Raw genomic sequence first — 17,851 nt, forward strand, 5'->3', positions numbered from 1 at the left:
AATAAGTATACATTAGTTATAATTACACTATTAAGTTGAATACATCAATGTAATGTAAAATGATGTTTTTTTAAATAGATTATTATGGATTTTTCAAGTCGCATTTAAAAAATATAGTAACAATAATAAGAATTAAAACACAAATAAATTGCTATATATTATATTTAGTTTAATTTTTTTTAAACACAAATTAAAAACCCAGTGTTTGAAAAGTAAAGTATTTTTTTTATTAAATCAATGTGACTTAATCAAGAGGTTCTACATTTATCGGACGCGATGATGATGGACGTGGTTCTCCATCACAGTCACCCATTAATGTACTAATCAAATTACCTGAAAATTAATAATAACATTTGTATTAGTGTATGAAGTTTTTTATTTAAATATGATTATACAATTTTAGTATCATAATTATTTAAATTTATTAAAATTAAACAAAAGGAAATTGACTTTGACAGTTCGAAAATATAAGGTTAATAATAATTTAAAGCTACAATAAAAAATAGATATACAAATTATCTGATTATTTTACAGTTTTTGTCTAAGTAAGATTATGTGGGTTTGATGCCTCACTAATTGTAGCAAAAGCTGCTCTTTGCATTTTTTATTTTGCTGTCAAAAACAACATAAATTACCAAGGAAATTATCTATAAATCTAGCTCTATATGCGTGTTTATCAATATATAAATTTAACTACATTGGATGACTATCTAAAAATGTGAATAGGGCACTTACATCATATGCATAGTATTAGAATTCCAGAGGATTGAACAACCAGACATTTTTTAGGCTGCTAAATAGTATAATTTTGATGCAATGTTGTAAACAAGAATTTTTTAATTAGGAGTTGGTAGTTCAGTACATTTTACCAACATAAAATTATATGCACAACCAATGTTTTACAATTGGCTAGTTAGTCACTTTTATGAATAATAAAACTGTATAGCAATTGGTTTTAAACACATATGTATTTAAGGGGCTTGTGCCTCCCCCCATTCACCATAATTATACTGGGAGACAAAAGTAAATGTATGTATCAAGGGGCTCACTCGTGTGTCTTTAATAAGAGGCAATATTTAGGTATTATGCTATTCCTCCGCCACCGTCCATAGCCTTTGTTTTAGTCGTAAATGATGATTAGTGTGAGTGTGATTGTATACCGGTGCCAAGTCATCTGACCGATGTCAACAATACCCCCAACCAAAAATGGAAAGCGTAATTTCTTGTTCAAAATATGGTTTACAAAAAAAAACTCTCACGCCTCATTGAATAGTCCAATTTAATTAATTATTTTTGTTAGAAAGAGCACATTGGACTTTGATTTTGTTATTTATAACTAGGGAGCAGAATTTTAGGGAGTAAATAATCTGACCAGTTTATTCAGTACAGAATTTGTAGAAAAAAATGTATTTTGCATATTAGAGCACATTTTAAAGATTAAAGAATATTCAGCCTATACACATATTTAAGAATGTATTGCATTATTTTTTTGTAATAAAAAAGTCATTCTTGTTCATTTATCAAGTTGAAATATCTCGTCACACAAAAAAAAAAATATTTTTAATTTAAAAATGAAAAACTATAGAAATCATTCTGTAATTTGTTTGTAATTGAATTGAATTTTTTTTAATTTGTTTGATTTTCTAAGTGTGACTGAATTTAAATAATTTACCAAAGACAAGGTATGCAATAATCAAGATTTCTATGACCTGTCAATAGATATTACAACAAACAAAATAATGTCTTATCCTAGGTTGTATACACAATTACTAGATATATTTCAATGCATCATTTTTTTTAAATAATTCTTTCAGCATTATAATTGAATTATTTAAATAAATTCATCTTATATACAAATAAATAATAGTATATTATTAACACTTAGAACCCTAATATCAAATTGTACACGTAACACGTAGTTGACAAGAGTAACTGGGCACCCATAGCCGGTGTCACTGTTGACATACAGTAAACCGTTTTGTATTAAGATTTTTAGTAGGCAACTATAGCAGCTTCTATTGGCAATTCATTACCGTATTGACTATTATGTCAAATCTACCAATTTTTTATATTCAATCGCGGGCGATTTACATTCAAACCTGGCGGGCGAATGTAAGATTGATGTTGAACGTGTTAGTAAATACATTGAACTAATTGAAGGTAATCAATGGTACATGATTATATGTATTTTTAAGCTTTGAAGCATCTGCATAGATCAAACACACACTGTATACTACTCTGTAGTAGTTATTACAAATTAATAACATGCTACTGTATAATATTAAATTTATATACAGAGTGTCCCGCAAGGATTTACCCATTGCGATACCTCCTGAGATAATAAATATATCATAAATCTGTTTTTTTTATTAGACTCAAAGAAATAATGAGTATTTATTAAATATTTTATTTTTGAATTTTATTTATTTTTTATTTTTTTTATTTTTGCAATTGAACATATCAATTTTGTCGAGTTTGTTTTTCTGAAAATGTTGACCTGTCAACATTTTATTTTCATTAATTTCAAGATTTTTTTAGTTAACAGGTAAAACGGCAAGAAAACGGTTGTTTTCCGGGCAGTAAGTCCCCCTCTACGGGCTAATGGGTATATCCTCACAGGACACCTTGTACATCTCATTAATATTCTAAGAAAAATATAAGTAAATCAATCAATTCCGTTGTCAATTAATGATGCAATAGTTCAACTATGTATTTTATATTAAGAACATAATTCAAAAGGCTAAAAGAGAATTATAATTCCCAACAAAAATTAAATCTATAATTAATTAAAACCGAAAATAAAAATGTACTAATTAAAAAATAATTATATTTAAAATATAAAATATAAAATGATAAGTACAACATACTTTAATAATACTAAATAAATACTACTATAGGTACACTTACCTAAAAATCCATGTTGTTGTCTAGGTCTCCTTTCAAATGGCTTGACGTGGAAGAAGAGTTGCCCAATTTTATCTAAATATTCAGTATAGCCCGGATCTCTGGTCAAAGATGATTGATATTGCTCACAAAGTACTATATAAGTTTTTAGCTTTCCACTAAATATCAATTATAATATATTTAGATATTAAAGTTAATAGTTACAAACCATTTGTAAAACAAATAGTTAGTTACTTACCCATCTAATATTTTCAGTAAATAACAAATGAAATTGAGTAAAGGCAAAATGTATGGGGGTTCATCGTTTATAGCAGGATGTAACTTAGTATATGACTGAAATGTTGACTGTGCAATTGATATGTTACGTATACACAATCCTCTAAAATAAAGAAATGAAAAATAAAAAAATCTATATTGATTTTTTATGGGATTTTTCAAATACATACTGTAGTACAACTTGTGTTATAAATAAATCAACTTCATATTTTAATCCTCGTGTTTTATGCATTTCTACCAACATAGCTGCGAATGCCAAACCATCTGTTGATCTCAAATAATGATGCTGGGCTAACGCAAAGTTAGCCTCTAAATGTGTATACATTTTGTACATTAATTTTTAAACACAAAACTGTATTAGAATGTATGACCAATTACCTGACCAATAGATATATCCTATACGTTTATGTAAACCTGGATGTCCCATTGAATATTCTGGGCAATGTTCAATTGTCCACTGTATGATTAGATTCAACATAGAATCTCGTTCTGCAGATAGTGATGGGCCAAATTTTCTGAATACACTATATAAAAATAAAAATTTAAGCACATAGGTTTCAAAAAGCAATTAAGTATTAAACTTACTCTCTTATGAAATCAAACATATTTTCAGAAGGAATGATATGCTGGGCTGACAAGGATTTTGCAAATAGTTGTGCTAAATCAGTAGCAATTCCAACCTAAAATATGAATGTACTCAAAAGTTTAATTACGAGTTTTATTGAATGTATATTTAATAATTACTTGATGATTTTCATGAAGGACGATAATTCCTTCTTGCAGTGTCATTATGGCAGCGTTTTTGTTTTGCATGCTTATGTATCTGCAATCAAAGAATACGGTCGGTGATGGTATTATATAGACAACCAATGTACAGTTGCACACTTGAAGTACCATTGTGATTTTTGAAATGGTAATCAATATTATTATTATTATTTCTCGGTGACATACCTGGAAAAGAGCGACTTGTACAATTGATGAGCCATGTAGAAGTTCTCATCCCTGATCGCGTTGTTCAGGGTCCGGCGCACGCGATTTATGATGCTATTTGGATCCGGTCTCACCATCATTTTGAATGTGTGTGCTTGTATGTGCTGGCGCGTGTAAATAACACGATGGGTTCTTGCTTTCTGTCACAACACTGGTGCACGCAATCGATATTCTAATAGGATTTCTGTGCGAGGCAGAGGTCGGCAACTACGAGCATTTTTAAAAGATATGAACAATCATGTTGACGTTTTGCGCGTAGTTCACTTTATAATTAATTAATAATCATATAACATTCAACATAATATAATATTATGGCCAGAACACAATATTATATTGCAGAGACACGCATGATAGGTACAATTTGTTGTCTTTTTTTTCGTTTTCCTAATAGTGTTGGTGAGTAATGAGTATAGTAGACAGTGTTACGCAGTCGTAGAACTGATAGCGCGACAGTGCCATTGTGATAACAGCGATTAGAAGTCTGACATTTTGGAACAGATCTATGTCTACCGATATATGTACGTCATTGTTCCGGACTCCGGACCTCCGAATACCGATGCCAATGATTGCCCAGACTATACTCTAGCGTCACACTCCACAAAAATAATTTTAAATCATAAAACTAAACCAAGACGTAGGTATATTTTAATTCATGATTTAAATCATCATAATATTATTTGTATTTTAAATAGTCTATGCCTCTGTGGTATTTGAGTACTTCTGCTTACGTCTACACCAGATGTATGCTATCACGTCTAGGTGCTGTAGCACTGTACGATTAGATAATTTCGATAATGTATGATATATTATTATGTTTACATTATACTATCATTAAAATCATAATATATTATATATTTGAATACACATTTATATATTATATGTGTATATTATTTGCATCATCGTGGTGGCCTGCAGGCTGCAGTTCAGTCTTCAGTGGGTATTGTAATATCATATTCCATTAGCATCCATAATAAATTAGTGAGGATTTGTCACTGTACCACAGAAATCAAAATAGATATAATGGTGGATGTCTGACACTCTGACTGTCGAGGGTAATAATAATGTTTGTATAATATTTAAAGGCGAATGTATACTTACACGGGCTACACGAGATCTATCAGATACAAATATTGTATGGGTAGGTACCAACAAATATATATATATATATATAATATGTCAATTGTTCAGACAGTTCTGTTGCAAATAATAGTATTAGTATAGTTAACTATTCACTTAAAATAAAGCGGTGTTCATCGATGCTCACCTCGTCATAGTGCTGCAACGTTGTTTGATTTGGTTCTTTTCTTTCGGAGTTGTCGACAAGAAATGTTGCTCGTCTTTCTTGTCGACGGTGTGCCTTTGGTGGTTGCCTCCTTTGAAAAATCCTTTACATGACTGCGCCAGTTGTTTCAATCGGCCATTCAGCGATCCAAATGGCTATGACTTTTAACGATAAAGTGTAGAAAATTTTCCTAGTGAACAAAAATGATAAGTTTTATTTAGCAAAAATGATAATAGTATACAATAGCGTGTGTGTGTGTGTGTGTGTGCTTAGATCTTGGTGGTACATTTATTGATTATGCTGTACGCTTGTACCCCGGGCTTCTTTATTTGTTTATTATAATATCGGCTCCTTTTGATCCTTGTGGTCATGGAAAAGCTGTTGTTTACTACATAGAACATGGAGTGCTTAAAATTATGAATAATGGTTTTGCTTAGTACTTAGTAGAAAAGGAATACATTATTTGAATACTTAGTTAATATAGTTTCTTAGATTATATTTTATGTGTTGTGCAAGGTCGGAACACTGGCCGGCATGCAAGCCCTTTCGAAGACTCTGCTGTTGCTTGTAAATTGTGATATTTGCTGTTTGCACAGTATTGTTTACAATTAACTAGTAAATTTTCAGATGCTGCTACTTCTGTATTGATATATTTTACTATTTTAATTACAGTTTGCTCATTGCGTAAGGTTGACTATAATCGTAGGTACATTTTATTATATTATTCTATATATTTGTAGAGGTCGTAGCCCGCTACAAATCCCACACTTTGAAAAAATATTATAAAACGATAAAAAATTAGGTATGTATAGGTAACATCGTATGTTAGTTCCTAATTTCCTATATATTATACTTATGTTAGGATATTAATGAACAATGATACCTTCCTACTACCTACAAACTTTTACAATAAATTGTCTAAAAAAAAATGTATTATTTATTCTTATCAATGAAAAACTTATTAGGTAAACTTATAAATGTTTCGTTTTAAAATTCAGTAGTATCAGAATTTTGAGTTTATTTATTAGACTATTAATTTATCGCCGGGTAGGAACTTTGAAGATACAACCTAATTTTTACATTCATATGTAGGTATATTGTGTATAGGAACTTACTCCTCTCATTTGTGGGAATTAACGTAGGTATATATGTAAATTAAATCTGTTATTACTCTCGGCTCTCGCGTAGGAACTTACTATTCCCCTTTTATATTTGACCTATACTGTATGTGATTAATTATCATATTGATAATATTATACATGTGTTTTTTGCTTAGGTATAAGCATGAACACTAGAGTCTACTCTAATGTCCATGGGTATATGTTACCTATAATCTATTGTAATTGTATTTTTTGTATTTTATACATAACTACGCTGCAGTAACTACGCAGTAACAGTTAAACCTATATATATTATTGAACACCGATGTGAATATGTGATGTGTATGAATTTTAATTTGTATGATACCTATTTATAATACAATTTACAAATGTGTAACTATATAGGTACTTATATATGAATATTTAAAATTTTAAACAATCAAAGTATAATTGGGTATCACATAAAAAGATTCAACCTAATACCATTGTCCTATGAATGTAAATACATTTTTATAGTTGGCATTTATAATCAAATATCAATGTTGTATAATCATTGTGTTATTCTGCGTGATACTATAAACCAGTGTTTCTTAACCTTTTTAATATCACGGAACACCAAACAAACATATTGTTTTTATGCGGAACCCCTATGAAAATTATCTTTAAAAAAGTATAAATTATCATTTATACTTTTTTAAAAGATGATGTATACATTATCTATAGATAAAGTGCTTTTGCGGAACCCCTAAGTGAGGTTAAGAAACACTGCTATCAACTATATAGTTATAATTTATAAGTTATGATATAATTTTCATGAGAGAATATGAAATATTCAAATATATTTATGAGTAAAGAAGGTTGCTGCCTAAAATTATTATTGTGTACCATAAGTCATAACTCATACTTAACTAAGTAGATACCTATTTTTTATAGGTATGTTCGCAGCGGCGGTGCCAGAATTTTTGTCGATGTAGAGCCTACCGTATTATAGAATTAATAGCATTGCAATACATATATATACATATAGATACAATATACATATTTAGGATAACTTACTGCATGTACAACGAGCGGTTACTTACTTGTCCATATTTTTAAATGTTTTATTGTGTTTGTAAAATTATTAAACAATTAAACAAACACAATAATATATAATTTGTACATTAAATATATAAAAAATAAAATAATAATATTATTTTATATACATACAGTAATGTAATTTTTATATATTTTTTTCCAATCAATACATAAAAACCTATCATTACCTATTTAACTTGAATAAATTATAAAATAATGTTTCTTACATATCTCAGGACATAAAGTAAAATCAACTAAAAGTAAATCAATAAATACAAATTAAAATTTCAAGGAGTTTATTTTAATTTATATAAACAATATCCAAAAAACAATAAATATTAAATATTAATAATAAATAATAATCAATCAGAATCTCTTATATTATACATTTATACGTTCTATATTCCGACTGACGTACTACGCAAACTACTTGATTAGTAATTGCACTATTAGGCGTTAGTACTACCTGTAGTAGATTAAATTAATTTTTTTCCGAAAAAAATGCATCTGAAAATTGTATTGTGACGTGTATAAAAAAACAATAATACAATATATTTTAAAAGTTTCAAGCACCCAAGTATAATTTTTTTAAATTACAACAAAACAACTAAACTAATTCTTTGTTTCAATATCTAATTGAGTCCAAATTTGAAATTAAAATGTCTGTAAAAAAAAATGTTTTATATATTTTTTAGATTATTGGTTACAGTATGTACTATATGAACCTATATTACGTCGTAAAAATCGTGCATAATATGTATTTTGAATGTTTTTAAACTGCTCTTTGAGGAGCTTGAGTTCAATTTTTAAGCTTTTTAACTCAACGAATAATATTTTATTAACACTTATAGAAAAAAAAACTAAAATTACCTAACTAAAGATTTACCTTGACTTTCTGGTAGACATTTTTTTGTGAAAAGTATAAACAAACTTATTACGAATCTTGTATTAAATATTATGAATCTTAGATAAAAATGAATTTATGAATTTATAACTCAAAATAATTTACAAATTTTCAAGATTAGTCCAATTTTGTTAAAATTCTAACTTCTAGCGCTAATAAAAAGATATCGTCAGTTCAAACACAATTTTTTTTTAATTTCTTCTAACAGTAACTTATGAGGAGCTTTATATCAAATTTTCAAGTGTTTTTGATCAATGTTTATCAACATTAATTTAGGTCAAAATGAGTGAAAATATTTTGAAAATTATATGCGGTGTATCTGAATTGCTAAATATTCAGTGAAAATTTCATGTATATAGTCATATAGATGTTAGATATTACTATATTAGATCTATATAATCATTTTTTATAGAGTTACGCCAAAAACCAAATCGATTTTAACCAAAAGTATATTTTGAATAACAATTCCCTTTTCCGTGGCTATCTGTGGATACTGTTAATATTAAAATTAAGCGAAAATAAGATCACTTTTAGGAGAGCTTTCTGAGCAATAAAACCTTCAGTTTTTAAAAATTATTTTTCCTAAAAGTTGTTTGTGTGAACAATGGTGCAATTTTGAGACAAAAATAATTACTTTAAGTTCTTAAGTTATTTTTAATTAGTTTTTAAAATCTTGTTCCTATTTAACCATTAATGGGGTGAATAGGAACATTATAATTTATGAATTTATTCCTTTTTTCTAAGTATTGGGTAGATAGGAACGTTATAAATGTGTATTTTAAATCTTAAGTGATAACGTGTTATCGTTGGAGGTAAACAGCTACCGCTTCCAGCTGCAAACACAGTGAATCCCTGATTTATTTAATCAACAGTTTATGGGAACCGAAAAAGATAAGCCCAAACTAAATCATAAAGGCATTGTGTTACAAATATTAAATTGATCTTTTATTGTAGAATCACTATGTAACGGATAATTGAATCACTTTTATAAACATTTTTGTAGATTTTATGACTTTTCAAACTGATACTGTAAGAAGACCAAGAGTTAGTATAGGTATTAGGTATACGTATACCTTTATAGTAAAATTGTATTTTTCAACTTATCAGTGTATCATCAGTATACATCCCATCATTTGTGTAATTGTTATAGTTCTTAATTAATTTTTTCTTACACTACGTCGAGCAGTCGAGCAAACTGAAAAATTTATCTAGAAAAGAAAAAATGGTTGACTATTTTGATAATTTGAAAAAATGTTCGCAAAGAAAAGTTGCGTTAGCTTAATAAACTAAACTAAATTTTGAAAATCGTAAGCAAATTGATGTAAATGTAGAAAACAATTTGCCTCTTTCCCAAAAATAGGAAAATGGATTTTAATGGATTATTATGAAAATAAAATTACAAGTCACTCAAGTCCAATCTAAAATAAAATTGATAGGGTTTTCGCTTTTTTTTAAATGTATTTTTATGTTGTTTTAATTTTATTTAAAGTTTACGTACAAAAAGTATAGAGCCATAACAAAAATGTTTTTGGAAACAATTGGTTAATAGAATCAAAAGGTAAGGTTAGGTTACGCACGTTAAACGGAACTCACTATATAACAAAATTGATCTAATGTTATCGTCTAATAGAACGCTACACGCCTACACACATGTCTTGTCCCATCTTACAAAATATGTAAAACATAGGTAACAAAAAATGTTTCACGTGGGAAAGAACCGAGAAGGCTACAGTTATAACTTAAGCACCAAATGTTCACAATGAATAGAGGAAAATTTGAAGTGTGTCGTATTATTTTTTATTTATTTTGTCGGCAAGACCAATATGGCAATATTGAATATATTAAAAGTTATCTAAGTTTTGAAAACGTAAAAATATCAGATTTTTAAAAGTATTATAACTTTTTTTTTATTGATGATATCAAACAAATAAAAACTCGATGACACGGAAAGATTATCTTCTACATTGTGTACACTTTTGGTGTCTCTAGGATTACAAACTGTATTGCACGGGTGACGGGTTCTATCCCATGCAATACATTTTATACCTAGGTTTTGTATTATGTTGTACATTTGTAAGACAGAGACAACACATGTGGGTGTAGCGTCCTCTTAACTATTTGTGATAAGATAAGAGAACAATAAATAATACATTTTTCTCAGTTGGTTCCTACTTCCTATTCGCCCCATTTTACTGGTCTATTGGTTCCACAGTTTTCACATTTTTAAAAATATAAAAAACAACTAAAACTTGTTGATATATATTAAACATTAAAATACGTCACGGTGATTATACCATCATGAATGTCGAATCCCTTATTATTTCAAAAAGTATTAACGTTTTTGAAAATATTTTTTTACGTACGAGTATAGGTAATACTAAGAAATAACAGATGTTCTAAAAAAAATTTTTTTTGTTCTTTTGTTTATTATAAAAAACGTGAAAATCGGTGAAATCAATTGGTACTAATATGAACTGTATCAAACGGAATCAATATGATATGATGTATAGATATTATATAATATAAACTGCTGCAGTAGAAGGCGGAGTAGATACTAAATCGGCGAAATTGATAGGTAGTATAACGTCCTTCCAAATCAATATTTAAATATTTTGAAAACGCCTTAGTGTAGGTGTATAAAATATAATAACGTATACTGTATACGTAAAAGTTTTTGGACCACAGGAATAACATTTTAAAATGACAACAGAAAAAACTAAAATCGTTAATCTGTGTTCAATGTCGAACGAATTTAGATATTTAAATTTCGATAAATTTTGAACTTCAAATGTCTACAAAAAAATAATTGTGCTTAAATATATCATTAAGATTTTTATGTTTCCGGAAAAACTACTTATGAAGGACCTTGTATTACATTTTCAAGTTTTAGCGTTCAACCATACAGTTTTAAACATTTTATAAATCAAACTACAAAAAAGTTTATAAATTTTCTCGTGATTTTCATGATTTCGCTCATATGCTTTTGAATGTGTTTTTGATAATTCTTCAGTTAAAATAAATTATCTGGGATCTTTTATTACATTTATCATGGTTAATTGATCACTAACCTAAACATTTGTATCAACATTTTAAAAATATAACTAAAAAAATAGAACATTTCAAAAGCTTAAAATTATTATAAAAATGTTGATAATTTCATTGAGTATAAGACAATTGTAATTTAAGTAATGTTGGAATGTTTCAGGTTTCTTTACGATTCATTATTTTTTGAGTTGCAAAAAAAAAACTAAAATCGTTTGATAAGAAATCGTTAATTCACGGGTGAAATATCACATTAAAAATTAAACTGCCGACTCTCATAAAGTATATTGAGGGATTTTTTTTATAATTTATGATTCCGAGAAAAATATAAAGAACTTTGGGTTACATCTTCGAGTGTTTTTAATTTTTTACACAATAATAAAAATTGAATCATGAAACAAAAATGTAAAAAGACACAATAGAATAAAAATAAAAACCCAGCATTGTAAAATCAATAGGTATAGCCGTATAGGCAGTAGGTACATCATTGATCCCTCGGTCATATTAAAATTTAAAACAAAAACTAATACGCAAACGATCATACCTTTTAAATTCCCACAAATAACAAAAACAATAATGTGATAAATACATTTCCTGTTTACTTTAATCTATTATGTTTTTATAATTTAATATGAAATATGAATATAATAATTTATTTAATGTAGGTATTTTAAAGTCAAATGAATGATTAATAGGGCCAACTAAAGGACGCTAGAATATTATAATTTATTGTATTTATCCAACGTCCATGACGGTTTAATTGGTTCCAAAGAGGTTGTAATGCCAACAATGTGTGAAAGTGTGTGTACGAGAGAGAGAATAGAGATCAAAAAAACCATGAACCACAACAACAAAAATGGCTATGGTAGTAAACTAGAAACAACTGACAAGTTTTTTAACGAAAATGTTCAATACTTCAGTGGTAATTGTGTCATTTTTTTTGTAATTTAATTATTATTTTAATATTTTAATTAGTTTTAACAGTTTTAACTAGTTAATGCAATGTACAATTTTTGATTAAAATTGTACAAATTAACACGTACGCGTAAAGATGTATGGTGTAACAATTACAACGGTCGAATAAAATCATCTGATACTTTTCAACTTTTCCAAAAGTGTGTAGGTATATATTTATTTTATTTTTATTATTTAACGTTTGGCCAGTGTTAATACTAATTTTAATTGCTTTTTTATTAAATAAAATATTTTAAAATTTTTTGAGCACCAAATAGAATAACCTTACTTAATATGTTTACATTCCCTAGGGTAACATTGACATGTGATAACAAGAAAAAATAATGATTACTCAAAGTATTTAATATTAGAAATAAATAATTTTATTCTACATTATTAGCCATATCACAATAAAAAAAATATTTCATTACTTTTATTAATATTGTAGAATAAAAATGTCTGAGGGAAGATTTCCATCTTATCATCATTTACCCCCAGCGGCCCCAGCACCTCAAAGACATCATTTGGCAACTGCTGCAACGCCTTCCGTTCCTCATCCACTTACATTCCATCCTCCTGCAATTTCTCATCAGCTATCTTCATGGTTTACTAAACAAGGTAAATAATTAATTGAATTGTTCTTGGACAAGTGTTAAGTGTTATTGTTATCGGATTATAGATATGGCCGCTTACAGAAATACACCATATGCTTCTTTACACAATATTGCTGCATTACAGATGCACAAACCCCAACATACTCCTGTAATTGATAGGTGGATGGATTCAAGAAATAATATGCCGCCTCCATCTAGACCCGATCCACCATCTCCTAGTCCAGCTCATTCTGCAAATGTATCACCTAGTTTTTCACTATCTAGAACTGTTGAGATTGATCTTACTAAACATAAAAAAGAATCAGAGCAAATGTCTATCGATTTATCTTCAAATAATAAAAAATATGAAAGTTTTGCTTTTAGGCGAGCAAGAGATCAAGTTAATGGTCAAATAAATTTATCTAAAATAGGAACTATTGAAGAGAAAGCAATAAGTGTTATAGCACCAAACCCTCATAAAGTTATTAAGTCTGAAATTCAATTTCATGCCCCAGATTATCTAAATACTCAAAAAGTAAAAAATGTTAGTAATGATGGTTATGAAAATAAATGTAGTAAACATGATATTAAGGTTATTTGTGATAGTCCTATAAAAATTGAAGTTGAAGATACAAATAATGTTGAAAAAATGTTGGAAAACATGTTTCAAACAAATGAGTCTGAAAAACAATCTGTTATAAAAATTGTAAAACCAATAAAATCACCATCACCATCAATGATGAGGGCAGAATCTGTAGAAAAAATACTTAAATCACCATCCCCTATACCTAGAATAGAACATGATAAATCTGAAGATTGTATACCATCTGAAAATTCTTCAAAAAAAATTCATGACACACATTCTCAATTCCTTGAAGTAGAAAACAAATTAGAAGAATTATTTGGTGGTGTCATCACATCAACTAGTACACCTGAACAACAAATAGTAATTGACAATAAATCAAAACCAATAATTCCTACAAAAAGGCCTTATAATAAAAATAAGAAACAATTTAAAAAAGTTAAAAAAAATCTACCTATAGTTGAAAAATTGAAACCAACTGTTGAACAACCAATTAAAAAATATAAAGGTCCATTAATAAGAGTCAATGGTGGTAACATAGAAAATCCAACAAGTTTTGTCATAATTAACCGAAATATTCAAGATGACGAGGATTCATTAGATGGTCGAAATATTAATCGAAAGACTTATTGTAAGTTATAGTTCAAAAATTTGATAGATCGTTGAATTTTTTAAAATAACTTAATATTAACTATATAATTTTTTTAAAAGCATATAAATCTGGTGTTTGCAATGGTGAAGAAAAACCCGATGTGAGCAATTTAGAAAGTAGTGATTGGAAATGTGTTTTCTGTTCGCGAGGACCTCACGTAAAAGACATTGGCTTTGATCCTACTGGAGATCTTTTTGGTCCTTATTATGTCAGTATACCAAAGGTTGTAAAACCAAATGATAATCCTAAGAGAAAGGTATTTTCAAACCACTTTTATTACTGAACATATTATATGGTTAAAATGTAATTTACAGAAATCTAAGCATAACTTAAATGATAATGATACTTCAGAAACATTTATTGAGGTATGGACTCATGAAAATTGTTTAGTTTGGGCGTCTGGTGTTTATATGGTTGGGGATAAAGTTGTTGGGTTGGAAGATAGTGTGAGAATTGCAAAAAATACTGTGAGTATTTTTTTTATATATTACTAAAAATATAAATTATAATAAAACATTTTATTTTTTGCATAGATTTGTGTTTATTGTGGTGTTAATGGGGCTAGTATTGGATGTACAGCACGTCACTGCAAATCGTGTATACATTATAACTGTGCAATACATGTTGGTTGGCTTCTTGATAGCCAGAATCATATGACTACATGTAATGTTCATAGGGTAATTATATAATTTTAACATCAGATTAGTTTTTTTAAATAATATATTTATTTTTACAGAATTCTCTCCTTGGAAGTAGTTGTCATTAATGAAGCTTTCTTGCTTCATGTATTATTATATTCAAAAGATAGGCTTTATGTGTTTTTTTTTTATTATCGTATATTACATTGTATTATGGTTACACGATCATCAACCTTGTTATGAATTTACAACAATTGACCATTAAGTATTTTCTTATGCATATATTATCATATGTGTATATTTGTTAATATATGCGTGTATTTTAATCTATTATAATTAAATTTTTTAGTTTTATAAAGTAATGAACATGAACTAATGAAATCATTGCAGTAAACAACAAGAGAGTTTATTTAACTAAAAAATATTCAATTATGTCTATTATTTTAGAGCTGAAAGAAACAAAATTGCTCTATCATAGTTCATATACTGTGCCACATTTTGGTGCATAAACTATATTAGTACATGAACAAAATAAATCGTGTCCATGAATATATTTTAATCAAGTTTTGTATGAATTTTATTGTTTTGTTGATTTATTTTTTACATTATCCTTAATTGTTTCGATTTTATATAACTGTATACGTTAGAAGAAAAATACATATTGGTATTTATGAATATTTTTACAGATTATATTATCTATTATAATTTGCAATATTAAGTTAGTATTTTAATATCTAAGATATAATTTTCTTAATAAATATCTGTTGGGACTGTGATGATTGATGAGTAACATACTTGGTGTTGAATGTAATGATAATATTCAAATAACAATTTAAAAAATGTTAACTTAAAATAGTAAATTTTCATTTAAGCATTGATAAACAATTACTTAAATAACTTCATTGAATAATAAACAAGGTGATTAGATTTTACTTTAAAAAATACTCATATATTCTAAAATGTTATTATAATTTTATAAAATTAAATAGTTTTGTTAGATTTCTAATTTTACTTACATTAATTACAAAATAGAATAAAAATGAAATAGTACCTATGCATTATACTATACTAAATTAATATTACTCCTGATAATTTAGTTTTAATTTTTATCTTGTTTAAATTAAGTAAATATAAGGTTATGTTAACTCAGTTTAATATATTTTTAATATTAAGTTATTATTATTAAACTATATTATAGAGTTGATTACATGGATCTGACACTCTGACAATATTGGTAATGGGGTTTTAATTGTAGCTTATGGAAATACCTAGTACATCTTGGTTGTCAAATGTATGTAATTTATTCTATTTAATCTTATTTCATATATCCAAATAATTTTATGCGGTTTACTGGTTTAAGAAAAGTGTGTTTAACAATGATGTTCTATGTAAAACACAAAAATTATAATAAACACAAATACACAATATATGCATATGTATATATAAATATATTATATTATATATACTGGTTTAAAGGCATTAGAAATTGGAAATTTAACTTTCTTGTTTAATCCTTGTAGATCTGTGCTAAGATTGATTGTTATCATTTATTAGTTAAGAGAATTTAACTATTGGTAAAACAAACAAAATATGTGTTTAAATTATTAATTTTTTAAAAATAATGAATTCTAAACTTGGAATTGGTGTCACACTATCACCGAACACTCCCTTCCAGCCTCCCTTTATCATAACACGTCTACTTGTTCTAACATAACTTTTACTTATTTTGTTGTACAATTGTGCCTTTTAATATACAAATTGTAAATGTATGCTTTTATGATAAAAAAAGATTTTTAAAATTTGAGGTTAGGAACGTTAGAACGTCTAGCGTAAAACCTTAAGTTTTGGTCTTTGAGCTACAAAAATAAGAAAAACAAAATCTAGTTTTACAGTTATTACATACAGCGAGAATGTCATAATAAAAACATAAAACCTAAAGAAAGAGAGTATTTACTACTTAGTATATGTATACTAAAATACAACAATACAATATGTGGGTAGGATTAAGGGAATACCCAAATTCTCGGGATTCCATCAAAACCGGTTCTATTTTGGCAGAGTGTTGCATGGGGAATACCGCTTTTCGTTGGGCGTGTCTTATTTTCTTTTTTTAGCTTGTTCTAACTGAGTGTATGTAAAGAACGTTTATGAGTTTTTCATATTTTTTCTTTTAGTTATGCACATTGCAGACCAAGTTACAAATACGTTTTGTATGCCTCAGTAGAGATATATTCAATTTTATTTTGCATATTTAGGGGTTGTAATAGGAATTAATGCACATTATGGAAAATGGAGAAATGTATTATAAGTAATTGTTTGAAAACCTCGAATAAATTTAGAGTATGTAATAATTAACCAAAAATAATAATAAAATTGTTTTAATTTACAGCTAAGTTTGTTTTTTTTAGAGTAAAATCAAAATTGAAACAACAAAAGAAGGTGCCGGAATTATGCAATCTTTTCAATGCATTTTATAATGACATATCTGATTGTTTTAAGGGCACCGTAACCCTATAGTAATCAATAATGGTTGCATCACTTGAGCTGTTATGGTTAATAGTTTTAAATGTTTAATACATAATAATTGTGATTAAAATGTACATTCAATAATAATTAAAGTATGGAATCGCCCGAAGGTTATGTAACTCAAATCCTCAATAATCTTCAATCGGAACTACAGAATAGTTTTACTGGAATCATAGCACAGAATAAGTATTGACCACGTAGGTACCAAATTTAACCTAGCCCTCCTATAATTGTTTGGAGCCCGCTCAAATGTTTTTGGGTAAATGTCCAAACTATCCAAAGTGTCAAGACTTCAACAGCACGAACTTAAATTCTAAATGCCTTGTTAAT

At 27.7% G+C, this 17,851-nt stretch overlaps 2 protein-coding genes across 7 annotated transcripts; one reads left to right on the forward strand and one right to left on the reverse strand.

The window, feature by feature from the left end:
* Nucleotides 1-144: 144 nt before the first annotated feature.
* Nucleotides 145-5,660, reverse strand: LOC111026864 (Golgi to ER traffic protein 4 homolog). Of its 2 annotated transcripts, none has more exons than XM_022305038.1 (9): nt 5,435-5,660; nt 4,132-4,377; nt 3,925-4,003; nt 3,766-3,860; nt 3,559-3,704; nt 3,351-3,489; nt 3,143-3,283; nt 2,908-3,062; nt 145-333 (listed from the first exon to the last, which is right to left on the reverse strand). In XM_022305038.1, exons 2-9 carry the CDS (start codon nt 4,248-4,250, stop codon nt 245-247), a joined length of 963 nt encoding a protein of 320 aa, XP_022160730.1. In that variant the 5' UTR covers nt 4,251-4,377; nt 5,435-5,660; the 3' UTR covers nt 145-244. The 2 variants fall into 2 exon arrangements, with proteins under 2 accessions (XP_022160730.1, XP_022160731.1); XM_022305039.1 differs by lacking the exon at nt 5,435-5,660 and adding an exon at nt 5,269-5,287.
* Nucleotides 5,661-12,405: 6,745 nt separating this feature from the next.
* Nucleotides 12,406-16,436, forward strand: LOC111026858. Of its 5 annotated transcripts, none has more exons than XM_022305020.1 (8): nt 12,406-12,694; nt 12,841-12,886; nt 12,978-13,147; nt 13,209-14,336; nt 14,417-14,613; nt 14,672-14,824; nt 14,891-15,034; nt 15,094-16,436. In XM_022305020.1, exons 3-8 carry the CDS (start codon nt 12,985-12,987, stop codon nt 15,121-15,123), a joined length of 1,815 nt encoding a protein of 604 aa, XP_022160712.1. In that variant the 5' UTR covers nt 12,406-12,694; nt 12,841-12,886; nt 12,978-12,984; the 3' UTR covers nt 15,124-16,436. The 5 variants fall into 5 exon arrangements, with proteins under 5 accessions (XP_022160712.1, XP_022160710.1, XP_022160714.1 ...); XM_022305017.1 differs by lacking the exon at nt 12,841-12,886 and having other exon boundaries at nt 12,427-12,497; nt 12,560-12,694; XM_022305018.1 differs by lacking the exon at nt 12,841-12,886 and having other exon boundaries at nt 12,406-12,698.
* The last annotated feature ends 1,415 nt before the right edge of the window (nt 16,437-17,851 follow it).

This window comes from Myzus persicae, unplaced genomic scaffold (genome assembly GCF_001856785.1).
Source record: "Myzus persicae strain clone G006 unplaced genomic scaffold, MPER_G0061.0, whole genome shotgun sequence".
Classification (NCBI taxonomy): domain Eukaryota; kingdom Metazoa; phylum Arthropoda; class Insecta; order Hemiptera; family Aphididae; genus Myzus; species Myzus persicae.

Bases quoted from the DNA above. Each gene is read 5' to 3' on its own strand.
- LOC111026858 (XM_022305018.1), top strand. From the start codon at position 12,985: ATGTCTGAGGGAAGATTTCCATCTTATCATCATTTACCCCCAGCGGCC. The intron at 13,148-13,208 runs GTAAATAATTAA...ATCGGATTATAG, and splicing joins TTCATGGTTTACTAAACAAG to ATATGGCCGCTTACAGAAAT. The intron at 14,337-14,416 runs GTAAGTTATAGT...TTTTTTTAAAAG, and splicing joins TATTAATCGAAAGACTTATT to CATATAAATCTGGTGTTTGC.
- LOC111026864 (XM_022305038.1), bottom strand. From the start codon at position 4,250: ATGATGGTGAGACCGGATCCAAATAGCATCATAAATCGCGTGCGCCGG. The intron at 3,284-3,350 runs GTATGTATTTGA...TCTTTATTTTAG, and splicing joins ATAACACAAGTTGTACTACA to AGGATTGTGTATACGTAACA. The intron at 334-2,907 runs GTAAGTGTACCT...ATTAATTTTCAG, and splicing joins ACAACAACATGGATTTTTAG to GTAATTTGATTAGTACATTA.